The 18297-nt window shown below is 31.1% G+C and overlaps 3 protein-coding genes across 3 annotated transcripts; 2 read left to right on the forward strand and 1 right to left on the reverse strand.

Annotated features, from left to right (window-relative positions):
• The first annotated feature begins 288 nt into the window (after positions 1–288).
• LOC143185023 (uncharacterized) lies at positions 289–7950 on the forward strand. Its single transcript, XM_076387711.1, has 9 exons — positions 289–492; positions 2108–2234; positions 4760–4974; positions 5056–5146; positions 5291–5553; positions 5850–6106; positions 6362–6654; positions 7164–7358; positions 7775–7950. The coding sequence occupies exons 1-9, from the start codon at positions 289–291 to the stop codon at positions 7948–7950; spliced, it is 1821 nt and encodes a 606-aa protein (XP_076243826.1).
• A 1181-nt stretch (positions 7951–9131) lies between these two features.
• Positions 9132–15999, reverse strand: LOC143185024 (cytochrome P450 4g15-like). Its single transcript, XM_076387712.1, has 8 exons — positions 15861–15999; positions 15521–15731; positions 14714–15010; positions 13968–14361; positions 13369–13437; positions 10125–10293; positions 9647–9821; positions 9132–9327 (listed from the first exon to the last, which is right to left on the reverse strand). The coding sequence occupies exons 1-8, from the start codon at positions 15997–15999 to the stop codon at positions 9132–9134; spliced, it is 1650 nt and encodes a 549-aa protein (XP_076243827.1).
• On the forward strand, positions 10769–13288 carry LOC143185026 (cytochrome c iso-1/iso-2). Its single transcript, XM_076387714.1, has 2 exons — positions 10769–10895; positions 13104–13288. Exons 1-2 carry the CDS (start codon positions 10769–10771, stop codon positions 13286–13288), a joined length of 312 nt encoding a protein of 103 aa, XP_076243829.1.
• Positions 16000–18297: the final 2298 nt, after the last annotated feature.

An 18297-nucleotide genomic window follows, 5' to 3' on the forward strand; every position in this document is an offset into this window, starting at 1 on the left:
TATCAACTATCTTAAAAATTTGAATTACCATTAGAAATCAATTTTTTGCAATATTTTTGAAAATATGAGTGCTTAGAGGTGTTATTCAACTGTTCGTTTGTACAATTTTTGGTCATCCAGATCATTAGACCAATACCAGTGCTATTTGTATCATGTATAAATGAATTATTGATATTTAGTGACATTGTGATCGCAAAATATTTAATATTGCGAGATGCAGTCAAAGAAAAGGAGAAGTGATGCAAATCTTCTGTATCGAGTACTTTCTATGCATGTAGATACAAAGACATGACGGTGGCCAAAGCTAATGGAACGACCACGGTGCCAACTACCAGTATTTTCATGGAGGAAGAAAAGAAGCTGCAAAACAACGCGTTAACAGCTTATAAAATGAAAGAGGAAGAAACGGTAGAGGACGAAATCACGCTGGAGGATTTAGCACCGGATGGTGGATGGGGATGGATAGTTGCCATGGCTATGATTTTAGTATTTGTTAGTACTATTACTTAGTTACTATACATAATTTAATAGTAATAAATACATCACAGGGCTAATTGATAACACACAGGGTCCGTTTAATAAATAAATGAGAAACATCAAAATTCAAACAATATTTTTAACACAAACATGATTGATTGTCTAATTTTTGAGAACATGAAACTTTTTGATGACGATTTTATAACGGAGGGTATGTTTGGGAACCGTACCATATATCATCTATCAAAGACTAACTTTGCAAATAAGCTTAAAGTTTGAAAAATATTTTTACCATAAAAGTGATTCATTATATTTATAGTGTTTTCTCGTTATAGGCTTTTAACATTTTTTAACGACGAACGTATAATGATGGATACTTGAACCGAAGCTTATAGCGTTTGTGAGCTCGTTTGTACTTATATTCACACTATTTAGGAATTATTTGAGTTCGTGTTTTCAAGCTCTGTGTCACGTATGTTTCAATTTTTTTTCTTTTTTGGTGGAGATAAATTGGATAACTTATTTATCTTATTGAAAGTAATATATTAAGTGAGTTACTAGCAGTTGAGTTGAAGTTTATGAGCTTGTCTGTGGTGGGCTATAAGCTCATAATAAACAAAACACTGTAAGTACGTATACATTCTCACAAGTGTGAGGATGTCTATGTAACTGTTTAAACATTAAATTATGTTAGTGTTATTTTTTTATCGTGGGTTTTATTCTAGATGCTTAAAAACTGTTCAAATAGCACATCTTTAAATATAAATATTTTTTATAAAATAAGTAGGTATTATTGATTAACTAGTAACATTAATTACTAGTGTATAACATTAGTATTCTATATAATATTGCAAGAAAATAGGATTTGTAAGTACCAACAAGATTTTAAGCACACTTCGTTTATGATAAATTTTAATACGTCAAAACATTACAAATTTTTTAATTTTTAATTAATTAATCTAATTGCTGTTAAGTTATTAATGTAAATTTGGCACTGGAGTTCACCAAGCGAATGAAATATTGGAACGTGAAATTTCAATGCTGCTGCGCTTTACATAATTGATGAATCGTTTTAATAACCTTCTTCGATTTTCTTTTCAATTATCTGAAGTTTTTGCAAAATTTTACTTTATTCTGTTTGCCTTTTAAAAATGATATGAAAATGCAGGCTAAAATGAAGAACGAAAATAGTACAGAATAAATTTTTTATTCTCTTGAAGTGAAAAATTTATAATAATTATATATTAAAGTTTACTTTATCAGGAAGATAATACGTCAATAATTTTGTTTGTAAGGGCAAAATTGAAATACTGCTAATTGTTAACTTTTCTCAACTTGTAAGTTTTCTTACAAATTTTTTTTAGGACAAGAATAAAAGTACAAAAAATAATAACAGTTGATCCTTAGTCAGATTGTCACTATATTATCTACTTGAGAGCAAGTCCAATTATACAAATAAAATTAAATAGCAATATCTTCAATATTTTGATTCTTTAAGAGAGCTTTTATAAAAGTAATAAGTTTTGTTTTATTTTGACAATTATTATCGATTTTATAACAATATTTCACATATACATCCCACCACTCTATGTCAAAGTACCGATTTATACATTTTAACTTATTCTTGCAGATTACAACTTTTGGACCAACGTCGTCGTTTGCAATCATTTTCGGTGATTTTCTGGAAGCCACAGGCCAAGCGGGTACAGCAATGACACTTTTTAATTCCGTTTTCATGGTCACATTTTCTATGGCTGGTGAGTGCATAACATGTTTTCTAAAGTGCATAACTTGATAAGAACTGTTTCTTCTTCTACTACTTGTTAACCTATAAATACGTTATTTAATGTATACATGAATAAGAGTCTACAAAACTATTTCGATTTTATCCGATTTTCGAATTTTCGTATAACAAAGTAATGATTTATTTACTTTGTGAGTAATGCCTTTATGAACAAATTGTTTTGAATTTATAAAGTTCAATATTTTATAAATATCCTTCCTCTAACAAAAAAATCACCATAGGTACGTGCAAGTATTAAATAATATTGTATTCCATTAGACAAAATATTCGAAAATATTGAATTAAGAATTTTCTAAATTTTGAAAACGACTTTTCCCCCGGAATAACTCAGAAAAATTATAATATTGCACTTGAAAATGTTCTTTCTGCATCCCTACTTAACGTCAGGAAATGTGAGTTTATGCATATGTAAATATGTAAATATGCATAAAATAGATTGCAGTAATTAAAAACCAGATTGGAGGTTTTATTAACCCAAATTCATCCTCTGATAATGACCCTGTTGTCAGAAATGAAATATAATTCTCGAAATGTGCGGAAATAACCAGCGTGAGAATGGTTGCGTTTTCTCGACGTATTTACGTTTGATATAGTCATTGGTATATTTGTTCCTCGGTGTATCCTTTGAAATGAACATAACACCGATAACGCGTCATTGAGTAATTTCGTCCTCCGTTTTCATACGTTTGTGTACAGTTTTCAGTGAATGCTGCTGCTGATAACAGGTGCTCCACGATCATAATAGTAAACACGCTTCAGATGCAGCGATTTAATTGAATTATCCCAATGTCAAGTCGTTCTTACACTCCAGTGCTACTGAAATTTATTTGATGTGCTATAATGGCGAAGAATTTTTTATTGAATAATTAATTTGCTCGAAATTTAAGAGAAACAATTGTAGTTGGAGAACACTTTCGAGTTTTTATGTAGAAAATAGTAATTAGAAAAATTGTAGGTTTACAGGATTTACAGTAGTTATATTAAATTTTGTAATTATTTATTCTATATGAAAGTTTCGAAGTAGGGAGATACAGAGTTACGTTCTAAATTTTAGAATTCAAAAACTTCAAGGCGTGATACTGCATGCTGAAATCTCTAATGCAGGATGGCAGTAGAATAAATCCCTAGTCAGTCATATTTTGTGCGACTTTTAGATGTTTTAATAACTACGAAACTTCAAACGCAATTTTGTCTATTTTTATTTTTGTTCAATTTTTATATGCAGAATTCCTTAAAATTTCTGACACCTGTTGTTAAACATCCTGTGTATGGCCTTCCTAAAGGCAATGCGACGTTATCTTGAATTTCATTTGGACAAAAACACCTCACTCATACTTATGTAATCATTACTACACTGTAATACATATTGTACTAATTATTATATCATTGACATTAACATTTTTTTTTATAGATGGTTCCCTATTCTAAAAAGTATTATAACTTGTTGTAATCCACATTTTGTTAACTATAAACATTGTTATTAAAGAAAATAATTTTCATACATTATTCTATACAAAATTTGCTTTTAAATTAAAGTGATATTCTTCATTTGAATATTGTATATTCCTTTGTAGTAAAATCTGTACGGTTATTTCACTTAATAAGAATTGTTCTCGATAGTTTTGGATAGTCTTACATGCTAAACTAAACGTGAAAAACAGAGAATAATGGTACATACTTTTTTTAACTCACTACTTACTTTTTAGAATGGAATTTTTTATTTGCGGAAACATGTTTTGCTACCGGGTTTTAGTAGCATAAATCTTTTCTGACTTGCTATAATCGTGCCTTAGTTAAGTACTCGGAACATTATTCCTAATTACACACTTCCAAAGGTAAAATTTAATTACGTATACCGTCGGATGACAAACAGTTGTTCGTCTAAATCTCCTTTGGCTCCGCGAGAATTAGATAAGAATGACGGTGCGTTATATCTTTGTAGAAAAATAATGTTCCCGAAAATTTTAATGGTAGATAACGATGTGAGTCCACAGTAAATTATCTATCTCTATAACGAGCAAACTACTATTTCGCAAATACATAAATCTATATGTATAGTCGCAAACATAAACCCGAACAATATTTAAAATTTCTAGATTTTAAAAAGTTTGTATTTCTACAAACAAATGACATAAAATTATAAAAAAATACTATTCTGCAAATCTTTTGGCGAGGAGACACAATCATTTTTTGAGAGATTATTTTTTAGAAACCTCACATCGTTAATTAAATGCAACCTGGAATCTTATTTTTGAAATTTAGGGTGAAGTTTAAACTATGTGACGCAAAATTCAAACTAATGGATAGTACATACGATAGATTGTTGTTGCAGGAAGATTACTGTACACTGTTTTGCCTCGTTGTTTCGATAAATAATTACATTAAAATCTTAGCTACTTTTGGATAAAAATAATATTTTGTATAAAATAAAAATAAGTTTTCCATTGTAGAAAAAATAATATTCAAAATTTGAAACAGGTTTGATGACTAACACGCTACTGAAAAAATACGCCATGAGGCCAGTAGGCGTTTTCGGAGCGATATTATTCTCAGTGCCGAATGTTGGTCTAGCGTTTGTCACCAATGTCTATGAAATGGCCTTTTTGAACTTCCTTCAGGGAATGGGTCTCGGTCTAATCATCACTATTTGCAACACAAACTTTAACGCCTATTTTGTGAAGAAAAGGGCGCCAGTACGTAAATGCGAGGCCGATGGCCAGTGTTTTGCAAGATACTTATATTCTTGATTTTTTAGAGAAACCTTTGCCTTTCAGGTAATGAGTGCAGCTCAAGTTATTGTTGGCATGGGTGGCATTGCGTACCCTATTTGTATAGAGAAGTTGATGAAGGCATATGGATTTCGAGGTGAGAAAATTCTCTTATTAGCAAAACATTGTAAGTTGCTTACAAAAACGTGGTATGTTGTTTGATTCAATTTCAGTAGAGGATATTAAAATTATTATTATTTTGAGAAACAATAATTATAATATTGTTTTCTTAATTCGGTAGGCACAGCATTGATAACGGGTGCAATGAGTTTACATTGCATCGTTGGAATGACGATGATGCACCCTGTAGAGTGGCACGCGAAGAAACCTGAAGAGGTTCGCGAAGAAAGAGCACGCCAAAGGCGAGAACGATTATACAGCTTGTCATCGAATCATTGCGCGAATGATTTCACTCATGCACCACCGAAAACGAGGTGGAGCAGTTTGACAAGCCTCAAACATGAAAGCGGGAAACACGTCCCTCTTCTTATTGAAACACTAAAGGTAGCTTTTCAAATTTCATTTCATATTAATGAAAATTGCACCAATGAATTCGCGAATTCTTTTCAAGAAAAGTGAACTCAACCATGACAAAAATAGGAGTAGCACAAATTCAGCTTGCGTTACTGCTCAACTCTGATGAAATAAAAAAAATATTATTATACACATATAATTGTGTAAAAGAAATTTTTTGGAAATTACTTTCACGACGCCGTTTCTTTTGTCCTCACTCTCTCCTATCATTTTTAGGAAGATAAGACAAACATTGTAGGGTCTAATCTTTCTTTATTGAAATTTAGGAACCTGTGCAAAGGGTGGCTTCCATTTCCGAGCTTGAGGACAGAGTTTATCATAGGAAAAGATCTGGGTCGATGCGTGAGCTCTTAACGAGACGCATGTCGACGTTGTCTTCGTCGAGTTTGGCAAATTTGGTGACAGGAATCGGAGGTTTCGCAGACATCAAACATCAGTTTGAAAAATCGAAAGAGAAACGAACAGAGAAAGGTGTTCAGGTTTCTATGCAAGAAGATGACTGTCTTAGGAAATCTGAGATAACGTACGTACGTTTCTACTAACCCATAATCAATCTATGATTGATTTAATCATACAATTATCTTCCATTATAGTTTTTCCATAACTATCTTTCAAATTACTGGTCACACCTATCAGCGTTTTAATTAAATTGTTAGTGTGTATAAAATGCCGAAAGAAGTTCCTGATCACATTGAAGAGATAGATTTATTGTGTGCAAAGTAGTAAAACATAGTAAAAATCACAAATGTTATTAAAAAATGTATTTTGAATTATGCAGGGAGATCTTTGGAGGCTTCCTCGAAATGTCACTGCTGAAGAACTGTGGTTTCTTAAATATTTGCCTGGGCGTCAGTTTTGTCTTGTCGAGTGATTTTACATTCTCCTGTTTGCTACCATTGATGATGACTAACAATGGCTTCACAAAAAGTCATGCAGCTTTGGCGATCACTATCTGCGCTACCGCTGAAGTTGTGTCCAGGATTCTGCTTGCAATTTTCAGTCTCTTGTTCACAGTCAAAGCAAAATACATATTCTTCGTTGCCATGATTTGCATGGCGTTTGCTAAAATTGGTTAGTATATTAAACAAACCATATTTTGATAAACTGGAAAACAAATCTTATAAATCTTTGATTAGATGGCGGAAAAAAGCTTCATTAAATGCTGACGATTATCTATTGTACAGATTTCATATAAAATTGATAGCTAAAAAGAAAGTGGAAATAAGTTTGAATTAGAATTGAATTGTAGCAAAGGAGGTACTAAAAAATTCTAGTTCAAGAGCTGATACATAATAAATTCGGGTAAAGAGTTCCTAAAGCCTCCTCAACCCATCGACCATCGACGTTCGTCAGGTAGTTTGAGAAAAATTAGAAGACCATCAATTTTTATTTCTTGAACACTAATCACAAAATATATCAAATTTTAAAAATAAGACAGATTCATTTAAATAATTTTAGAAGAAAGTTATGAATATTAAATGGATAGTTTATAAATAAATAAGAAACAAACATTTCGTCACTTTTATACATTAAGAGATTTGATTATTTAGTAATAAAGCTTGTAAATTTTATTTGTCTAGGATATTTATTATATAACGACACACTTACGGGCACGCTTGTGATGATAGCAGTCATTGGGATAGTTAGATCATGGCTACTTGTGCCTCAACCGTTGGTTATCATAGAAGATGTCAGTATTGAGAAATTCGCTTCTGCTTATGGGATATTTGGTGCCATTAGTGGCATGATTTCTATACTATTTGGGCCACTTGTTGGTGAGTATTACACATTACTATACATATATGTCCATAAAGTTCTAATATTTCAATTGAGGTACAATAGACTCTGAGACACCTAACTACAGATATACCCAAGTGATTGGGTGCTGTCTAAATACGGTGCTAATTTAACGAAAAATAAAAAAATAGTTACTATGAAATATTCATCCATAGGACATTTAGATTTTCAAATTTACAAACTTTTAGAAGCCGAAAATTTCCAAATTTTCAAATACTTATTTAAACTTCGAAATCTTTAAATTTTCGAAATATTTTATACTAGCAAAAAAAAAAAAATAAATTGAAGGAAACTTTAAATAGTATACAAACTGTTTAGATTATTGATTCTTCAAGGTGTTAAATATCCAATTTGAAAATGTAGCTTTTATATAATTGTGAATGATGGTTTTTAGGCTTCATGAAGGACTGGACCAACAGCTTCGTAGTCTGTCAATTCGCTCTTATATTTATGAATATCCTGTTCGTTATTCCCTGGGCAGTACAGTTCCTTTCAGTGGATCTGTCAAGGAGGAGGGAACAGAAGAATAAAATTGCCGGTCAAAGTTCCGGTCCCCTCTCAGTGAACTAAGAGAAGAGGAAGCTCTCACACCTATTTGGATCTAGCTTCTTGGGCAGAGATCGAATGAAATATCTTTTGACGGGGCCTTTGCAGAATACTTTTCTCCATAGGAAATTATACGTAGGACAGCCTGAAATATGATATCTCAATAATTTTTTAAACCTATTCGATATGCACCTCTCTTAGATTAACATTTTCTTCTTGAATTTAGGAAACTCTGTTTTTTTCATCACACAGAATCTTAATCCTTCTGTATATATCGCGTAGAATATGTTACAAATTTGGAGTGAAATATTTTGCAAGGAGCTGATTGAGACGAAATACTTTGAAGATCTACGATTACTAATTTTTAACGAAATATTGTAGTTAACTGTATATAGTAGGTACTTAAATGGTATGATTATTTAAATTATATGTTTTATACCCAAATTGTTGTAAATATTACTAAAGATGATAATAAAGAATATGAATTAAGTAGAACCTCAATTTCTCGTATCTGTATTGGTATTTTTTTTATAGGTAAAAGTTGTTTTTTACATGTAAGGAAGCGTGAAAAGTTAGACGTTGTTCTTGAAGTTTGTACACTATATGTTTAGTTTATTCTTTGAAAATTACTACTGTTGTAGTTCATTATATAATATTATAGACTATTATTAAAGTACATGTATACGTTTTATTTAAATAAGTATGCTTATCTATTAAATAAGATAGCAATTTTGTAACACTTCAATTTCCAAGATTAGATATAGGTATATATTTTTTTCAAACGAATTTTCATTACTTTTTATAATACTTATAACTATCAATCACCTATATCTTAATTTTAATTTCAAACTAGAGTTTATGATTAAATCTTTTCTTCTTTAATTTTGTTTTTTTTTTTGTAGCACCAAAAATTCTGTGCACACTATTTTATATTATTTTTATCTACTATTTTTTGCCTTTTACTATCAACTTCGTTTCTTATACTTCTTATCATTCAATGAACATTTCAATATATAACCTATCAATTTTCGACATTAAATAGATTATGTAACTTGTTTCACCATAAAATTGCGTTTTTATACCGAGGGTATTAAAACCACCTTTCTTTCAGAAAAGATTGGTTTTCATATAAAAGTTCCTTATATAACAATTGCTGCGGTAATATAAGAAGTTCATTTGTAAGAGGTCATTTTCGGGAACCCGTTTTAAGCGCGAATCTCTTCGCTGCTCTTGTTTCGTGGCTCGATTTTTATTCGGAAGCCGTCTACCCTCTTAAGAATAATGTCAACCTTCAGCCGGAAGTCCTTTTCTGTGAGATCGGACAGGATCCTGTAGTTCCGGAGGATTGTCGATAATAAGACCTTCAACTTTAACATGGCGTACTTCCTTCCCACGCAGGATCTACGAACAATCATTAATTATTTTAATAGATGTTTTATTAAATGAAATTTCAGTTAAATAGAAAACAATAAATTACAATAATGGATATAAGTTTATAGGTACAGGATTGATAAATTAATTTCTTGTGCCATAAGAATTTGTTATTATAACAAAGATAAGGAAGATGAATTTGAACTTAGAATATTGATTAAATTTTTAAAATGATATAGGATTTGTTGCTCAAATTTGTCGTTATCACATTGTTATTATTACAATTACAAAAAATTGTTAAGCAGAAATTAAGTTTCGAAACGGAACAAATTATTTATTAAATACTTGCCTAGGTCCTGCACTGAAGGGAATGAAGGAATAATAATGTCTGTTCTGCATTCGCTCTGGTAAAAAGTTATCTGGATCGAATTTTTCGGGGTTCGGGTAAAATTCCTCTAACCGATGGACTCTGAAGGGAGTAATTAAAACTGTGCTACCCTTAGGCACTATGTAGTTATTCGTCACTGTAACAAATTTTTAGTTCTATTTCAGTTTTATCCAGTTTTTAAATTTTATCAATTTTTTAATGAACATATATACAAGTGTATATAATCCTTGGTTTAGTGAGAAACCTTCAACATTAAAATTACGGTCTACGTAGCAATCCGTGTTCAAATACTTTTTATCTGCTTCAAACTACAATCTTTTTATCTTTCTCAAATTTTTATTAAAAAGAATTTGTGTTTAAGTGAGACACTCTTAACACTAAAATAATTATGATATATATACACAAGTCGGTGAATATTAATTCAAGTTTGAAGGTTTACCAAGTTTCACATCCTCTTTGAGTAATCTTGCAATTGCTGGCACTGGCGGAAAGAGTCTCAGAGTTTCAAAAATTACCCTTTCTAGATATTTCATTTCTAAAGTGTCTTGAAACGTGCAAGGTCGATTTGATTCTTTGAAAATCTCATTCAACTCCTGGTACACTCGTTCCTGCAGCATAATTATGAACACTATTAACAATTTATAATTAAATTTATCCTCACATTATCTAAAATTTCTTTCTTCTCAATTTTAATTCACGAATACAATATACAAATCGAGTTGTCTATTGCAAAGTTAGAAACAGAATCAAGAAACTCGGTAGAATCTCACACCAAGTACTTAAATCAAGAGAAAACTTGAGGCAAAGTCGTGTTACGTGATCATTAAAAAGTTAAAGATATCTTAATTAAAAATGGTTGTTTATTTTGTTCTGTAAACATATGTAGAGTAAAAAGTGTTGTGTAATAGTAACTTTTTCAAACATACAAATGAATCTATCCAATTTAGTGTGTTTTCAAAATTTCGAACAATGTTGTATTCGATAAATGTCAATCGATAGAAACGGCACTTGTCTGATATTCGACGATTACGTAAATAGGTAGTATAACCTTCAACTTTAGAATTAGTAAATTTTATTGTAAAAATGGGAGACGTAGCTAAGGGGAAGACGTTATTCGTACGAATGTGTGCAATGTGTCATACAGCGAATAAGGATGGCAGACACAAAGTAGGCCCGAACCTTTTCGGTATCATGGGCAAAACATGTGGTAGTATGTATTTTAAGTATTTATATCTCAATTTTTAGGCAATTTATGTTAAAAAATTATTATCTGACTAGGTCTCGCGTTTCACTATTTATATAAATTGAAGTTTTCGTTAATCATTAATATAACATTTATTTAGTAATCAAAATCATGCAGATTATATGCAATAACCTCGGAAAATTCGAGTGTCACTAATGGCCAAAATACTATTTTAAAAAAGTATTATGAAAACATTTGCTTTCTCTAAATTCGTAATTTTAGGTTATATTTTATTTTCTTGATATAGCATATATATACCTAATTTATTGAAATCAAACTATGATTTAGAATATTTAATGGACAATTAGTATTTGAATAGAATTTCATTTCAAAGTATTCAAAATTGGGGGGGGGGGGGGGGGGCAGGGATGGTTCAAAATATAAAATTTTAACTTGGGGTAACTACTACATCGCCTTTGACGTATGCATACAAAGATGTGACTGCGTATATAGACGTAGTCGTGTGATAGTCATTTCATTCGCTACTCAATGATGACTCAATTTGAGGATAATGCAAAATTCGAAATATGTATTGATGAACTTGTCGAAGTTGATCATGTTAATGTGTACCATACTTGGGCATTCCGTGGATCCGAAGGATCCTTAATGCGTAATAACATAGAAAACATCACCCAGGCAACCCAACACTCCATAAGAACCCAGTAGGTTTAAGTTGACCCAGTGGACAAAGGTAAAATAAGGCATGACTTTAGTTGCAATCGTAAAGTATACGCATAAACAGCAGGCGACGAGCGAAATGACTACCGCGTTAGCTACGTCTGTTGTACGGTCACATCTTAAGCTTAAGCAATTATATTAGTAACGTCTGTATACCCAAAATTTCATCTATAGTACCGACATTTTTTTATTACTATCTCGGAAACTATTTAATTAAAAATTTTTAAATTTTATATTTGGCTTCGGGAAATAAATATTTACAGTGATGCCCATTTAATGGGCCGTAGGTCAGGACCATACCTGAACCATTATCAAAGTTGGTTCTAATTCTAGGAACACCCAAATGCTTTTTTCTTGGGCTTGCTTTCATTGGAGCGAGTGTGAAGGTAGAGTGAGAAATACCAAATGCAAGTGAGACACTTGCACTTATATCAATGAGTATGCACGGATACTCGACAGGGGGTAGCGAGGTCATTAAGGTTCGTTATGGGCTACTTGGTTTGTCGTGTGTTATTCGGGGATGTCACTTCCAAGAATTGGTGGGGATAGAAATGGACCGTAAACCCGGGAGAATTCCGGACCGATACGTCCAGCACTACTATATATAAATTTAATATTTATATTTTTTATATTTTTATATTTATAATAAAAACATTTTTCAAGTCAAAAGAAGTGGATATTCGAAGAAATATTTTTAGTGTAGCTTAAAAATATTTGGAAGAAGATAAATATTTCTCTTGTTATTTTTGATTAACGTTAATTTTGATTAACATTACAGTTAATTCGTACTTATTTACTTTAGACTGATAGGACAATTAACAAAATAGAACAATTATTTAATTATTGTCAACGAGCAACAAAATTCTAATCATTTACAATGCTTATTTGTAATTAAAATCGTTCACAATCATCAAATTATTTTTAATGTATAGTATAACAGTTATAGTTTCTGCGTTAAACAAAAGTTCTATGAAATAAATTCTATTAACTTCTTCGAATCTTTAAATACATAAAATTTTCTAAGACAAATAAAATTAGCCACATTGAAAGTATATAAATAAATAACGTGTAATTTATCTTAAGATATCTCCAGGTCATAAGTAGTAGTGAAGAGAAGGGGGGCTAAAGGGTTTATAACCCTGTGCCTCACCCTTTAAAGGGCCTTATTTTTTCGTGTACTAAAATAAATTTCTGCAAACACTTAAGACAAAAATTTTGTTTACTTTAAATCAGGGTTTGAAAACAGTTATCCTTTATAAAATCCTTTCAAAATGTAAGAAATGTTCTAGTATATCTAGTACCCCTCCCCCCTACCCTCTTCTTCCTCATTCACCCTTTTCCACATAAAGAGTGTCATCAATTGTTGCCTATTTCGTATCACACAGAATCTTAATCCGGCTCCAGAGCCAGAGACATTCAGAGATATCTGGATGCCTCTACTCCCCATTTGTATTTATTATTCTGAACCGAATTATTCGCCATTTTGAAAAAACTTAGCTAGTCCAGGATTCAGCTATACCGACTCCATGAAATCAAAAGGCGTCAAGTGGGACGAGAGCACGATGAACGAGTATTTGGAATTCCCCAGAAAGTTTATCCCCGGAACCAGAATGGTATTCAATGGCATCAAGAACCCAACAGATCGCAGAGACATAATAGCTTACTTATGGTCGTTGAAATGAGAAATCAGAAATTAATTTATTAGTTTAATAAATTAAATTCCTCAAGCTCTTTTTGTATTTTGTTTAAATATTTTTCTCACCTGAACATCCTGATGAATGCCAAGAAGACAAAGAACAAAGCTGGAACCTGCAGCCGTAGTATCATGACCCTGGAATTTATTAATATATGCAAATTTTTAATTTATCTTTATTAGATCGTATGTATATTAAGTATAATAGTGGTCACAAATTTGACCCCCAAATTTATGATACATTTTGCAGCTCCACAATTTCAGTAGAACATATCCTTTTGAACTGTTCTAAATGTGCATAATTTCGTGCATACTAAATTTCAAATGAAATAAACTCTAAACAATAATCTCAACAATAACAAACAAATATCTAAAGTTATTTTGGTTCTAAAATATTCTTCACTCTCTAATAAATTCTAACAGTCATATTATTCCTACCTGTAAACGTCGTCGCTAATAACCACAAGATGCAGTTTGTGCAACATAAAAGTTCGTCAAAAAGAGTTTGGAACTAACAATAAAAAGAATACCATTTTTTTTCAATTTTATTCATGGATAAGATAATCTATAATATTCTTAAATTTAAGTAAATGAAAACTTTTTGAAAAATGCTGGATAATTCATTGTTTGAATAATGTATCCGTTATTTTTATCTATTTTTCTCTTACCTCAAACATTATGGTGTCAACTTCCTCCTTAATCTCATCATCAGTGAGTTTTGCGCCATTTTTTGAAAGTTCCAACAGGAGGTCCAAAAAGGCTAGTCTCTTCTTCTCACCGACATCGTTTTCGTCTAGATCATCAAGGTCATCTCGAACATAGTGCATTTTCGTACTCTTTTCTGTGTCGAAAGGTACTTGTGTTTGATTTTTCTGATCTTCATTAGTGTTGGAGCAGATTTTCTTATAGGCATCTTCCTTTTTCTTCTGGATCACTCGTGAAGTTAAGCTATGGATGGTGTTTAGCAATTTTTCCTGCTCACTCGCGAACTTTGTGAATTTGAAGAGGAAGTCAAACCGCAGGTTTGCGTGGTACTGTCTTCGATGAATGATATCGCACATTCTATGATGATATTAGAATTGATCGAATTTTTAAATTTTCAGATATTCAGACTTTTACATTTTTTTATTTGCAAGATATTAAATGTTCAAATTTTCATACTTTTTAATTTTTAACTTCACTCAATTTGTCAAATTTTCAAAATTGATAATCTTTCAAATAAATAATACAAATTTTCAAATATTTAACTTTCTGGATTTTTAAGTTTTTAAGTACTAAAATTTTCAGATATTTAAATTTACAAATATTCAGGTACTTAAATTACTTCATATACCCAGGTTTCCAAAGTCAATACTCGAACTCTCAAAGTGTAAATATTTTAGATTCATAACAAAAGAAGAATTTTAACACTTACTTCATCACTGCCATAGCATAATCGTATCCAGTTTTATGTTTCTCAGTCTCCCTCAAACCCATCGCAGTTTCCAATAAAATATCAACAGTAACTGCCGACAAATAATCGTGGCAATCGAATTCTTTTCCCACTTGATCGCGTAGTCGTATCACTAAGTCTCTGCCATTTTCATAAAATAATGGAACGAACGTTTTTAGTATATTCAAATGAAACGTGGGTGCTATGATCTTCCTGTGAGACCGCCATTTTTCACCTGTGCTTATGAGTAAGCCATCTCCTAACCAAGGCTTGAAAAATCTGTCAAATTTTATATACAAAAAGGAATTGAGTCGGTAAGTCGAAGAACAGTATAAGTCCAAAAACCATATTTTGAGATGTTTGAGTCCAACGTGTAGTTTTGTCATTTTATATATCTGGACTCCAGAACCAGAGTATATTAAATTCGTTCTTTTCTGTGCGTCGTAATATGTTTTGACTCTGGGGTCTAGATACAATTTGGAGACTATTTGCAAATGGCTAATTTTGGACTTGTACTTCAATTCGTTGATTTAATTATATAAAATAGATAATAAAACAGAAGAAAAAAATAAATAAAACAAAGAACGAGAAAATTATTGACATGCCGGTGTTACACTTTGGTACTTTAAAATCATCACTAAAATTAATATGAACGTACGTCATTAGTAGGTAGAATCAAACGAAATTGTATTATACTAAAGATATTCGTTTTAAAATATAATCATTAAGTAAAAAGTAAAAAAAAAACATAGGTAAATATAAGATACATTTTTTAATCAGAAATATTACCTGTATTCTGGAGCCTTATCGATGTGAACCGTGCTGCTAAGAATGATTTCGATATCTCGAGGATGATACAGGAAGACTACTAACTTCTTCCCTAGGAAGCCTCGAACTACAGGACCAAATATATCATACTCAAGTAGTTTATACATAATTTTGTTGGGATGCAAGTTCGCTATGATGAGTGCATTTCCTAGAAACGGTACTCTCTTTGGTCCTGAGGATAAATAGAATGTCTGAATATCTTCACTAAAGTTGAAGGAAATTATATTTCTTTATTTTATAATTCTCTAAACAACGTTATGTCTTATAGTTTCATAAATATATTTTTTCTGAGCTCGCGTACCTGGCAGTTTATTTCCCATGCGAACTATCCGTGATTGTTCGATATAAATGTAGGCAGCGAGTAAAATAGTAGTGATAAAAATCAATGAGTAGGTAAGGGCTGTTTGCCAGTAAGCCGATATTACTCCCACTGCCTCCATTTTGGTTGTTAATTTTCTGCAATTTCACTATCCAGGATGAACTAAAATTTTATTGTTTATTATATTATATTAAACACTACATACCCCACTTTAAATTCCCTAAAACTATCACTTAACTAATAAATAAGAAATTACACAAAATGTATACGTAATTAGAAATTGTTAGAACTTAGTTGCTTCATTATTCATAATAAATTCAGATGAAAGTACACAGATAAAATACCTTTACACTCATCGACTGGTACCCGTCGCAATAAACAGTTTTACTGGAAACAAGAGCTTTTATATTCTCACTAATTCATGATTGACACTGAATAAAACTTTTTTAAAATTGATTATGCGATGACCCTCTTCGATTTACGTGTTATTTGCTTCACAGATTTTTATTGTGTAGTTATGCATGATTAACAATTTTGATTATTTTAACGTAAAGTAATTATGTTGAACCGGAAGTCTACGTGGCGCCGGTGATGACAGTAAAGTGCTCGATCTGACAGTCATCGATAATTTCGTAATTTCGTGAAATTGCTTCCCTTTGCAAGGGGTAAGTTCCTTCCCTTTCCTCCCTTTTGTTTTTCATACTTCTCTTTCGTTTATTATCTTGGAGGGTTGATTTCCGGTCACGTTCCATGTAGGGAGCGAAGCAGGTTGCTACGTCATTTCCGGAAGTACTCATTTCCACCTCGACGATCATGCAGCGATCGTTATAACCGCTTTTTGTCTTTCCATTTCATGTGTAGTGCTCAATAATTATATGGGTTTATGGTATATTATTATTTTAATTAAACAATAAGCTGAAACCACGGACTCCATTTTCAAATTTTAATCTGAGTTTAGATCTTACTATTAATAGATCAATATTATTTGGCCGATATGAATGATTTGAAATTTTCAAATCCTCAAACTTCTCAATTTTGAGATTGTCAAGTATGTAAAAATAATAAAAATCCACTTTTTCAAATATTTAAATTTTAAGTTTACAATTATTCAAAATTTCTGAATTTTTATATATTTAAAATATAAAGCTTCAATTATTCAAATTTTAATATTTTCAAATTTTCGATATTCGTAATGCAAACCCTTAATTTTTCAAATTCTTCTCTTTCAAATTTCAAACTCTGAAATTTTTAAATCCGCAAATACTTAAATTCAAATATTCAAATTTTCAATTTTGAACAATTTAGCATTGTATTTTTCAATTATCTAAATATTCAATTTCTCAAAAACAGATATAAACATATGACATTTTCTAACATCCAAAATCTAGAAACTTCAAATATGTATTATAATAACAAGAAATTGAAGTATCGAAATGTACAAATATTGAATTATTAGATTATCAAAATATTCAATTTGTAATTTTCAAATCTTCGAATATGTATTTTTTTATATTAACCAAATGTTTCATAACTACTTGGAGAAATTCTTTGTATTCTTCCAACAATGTCTTTCATAACTACCATGTTTGTAAATTGAAATCACATTTAATATTTTTCTGCTCAAATTCTCAGCTGTAATACTTAAAACTAATTGTCGAGGTGTGATGAATAAGTAACAGTAACATCATATAAATAATAAACTGTATTTTAAATATTTTATAAAAATCGTTACAGAAGATAGAAGTAAAAAAGTGTGTATCATAGGTTCGTTCAAGGCACTTGTATTTACATCATTTCACTCATGTACTGCATCAACGTCATTCACAGTAATCAACACAATACAATAATTAAGTCAGGATAACGCCATTCCGTCTTTAACTTAAACTTTCGATTAAATTAAATTAAAAATACGTCAAGTACTTCAACTTAATAGGATTCCTACTATCGAATGCAAAATACGGTGATAAAATATATATAATATACAAAGAAGAAAAAAGTTGTACAATATGTGTATATCGTACACCAACATGGCGAATATCCGAACGCATAACATATTATACAGGCTTAAGTAATTCCTAATACTGAACGAATGAGAATTAGACGTTTGTACAATAAATCAATTAATTTTGTGACTTATCGATATAGTTCGTGTTGATGGAGACTGAAAGTTAATTAATTAACCCCCCTCCCCCTTGGCACGCGAAGCGTATTGTCTTACACATATCCTAATCGACGGACGCCATTGTAAGTATAAATAGCAAAAGGTTTTTCAAACACTCATTAAAAAATAGCGAATAGAAAAAATAGCTTTATCGATAAGATTCGATTTAATTTTACTTAAGGCACTTTCATATATACAAATCCCACGACCACAGAATTTTTAGTTAAACAAATCTTAGAGTCTTCGTATTGCTTACGA

This window comes from Calliopsis andreniformis, chromosome 10 (assembly GCF_051401765.1).
Source record: "Calliopsis andreniformis isolate RMS-2024a chromosome 10, iyCalAndr_principal, whole genome shotgun sequence".
Taxonomy (NCBI): Eukaryota; Metazoa; Arthropoda; class Insecta; order Hymenoptera; family Andrenidae; genus Calliopsis; species Calliopsis andreniformis.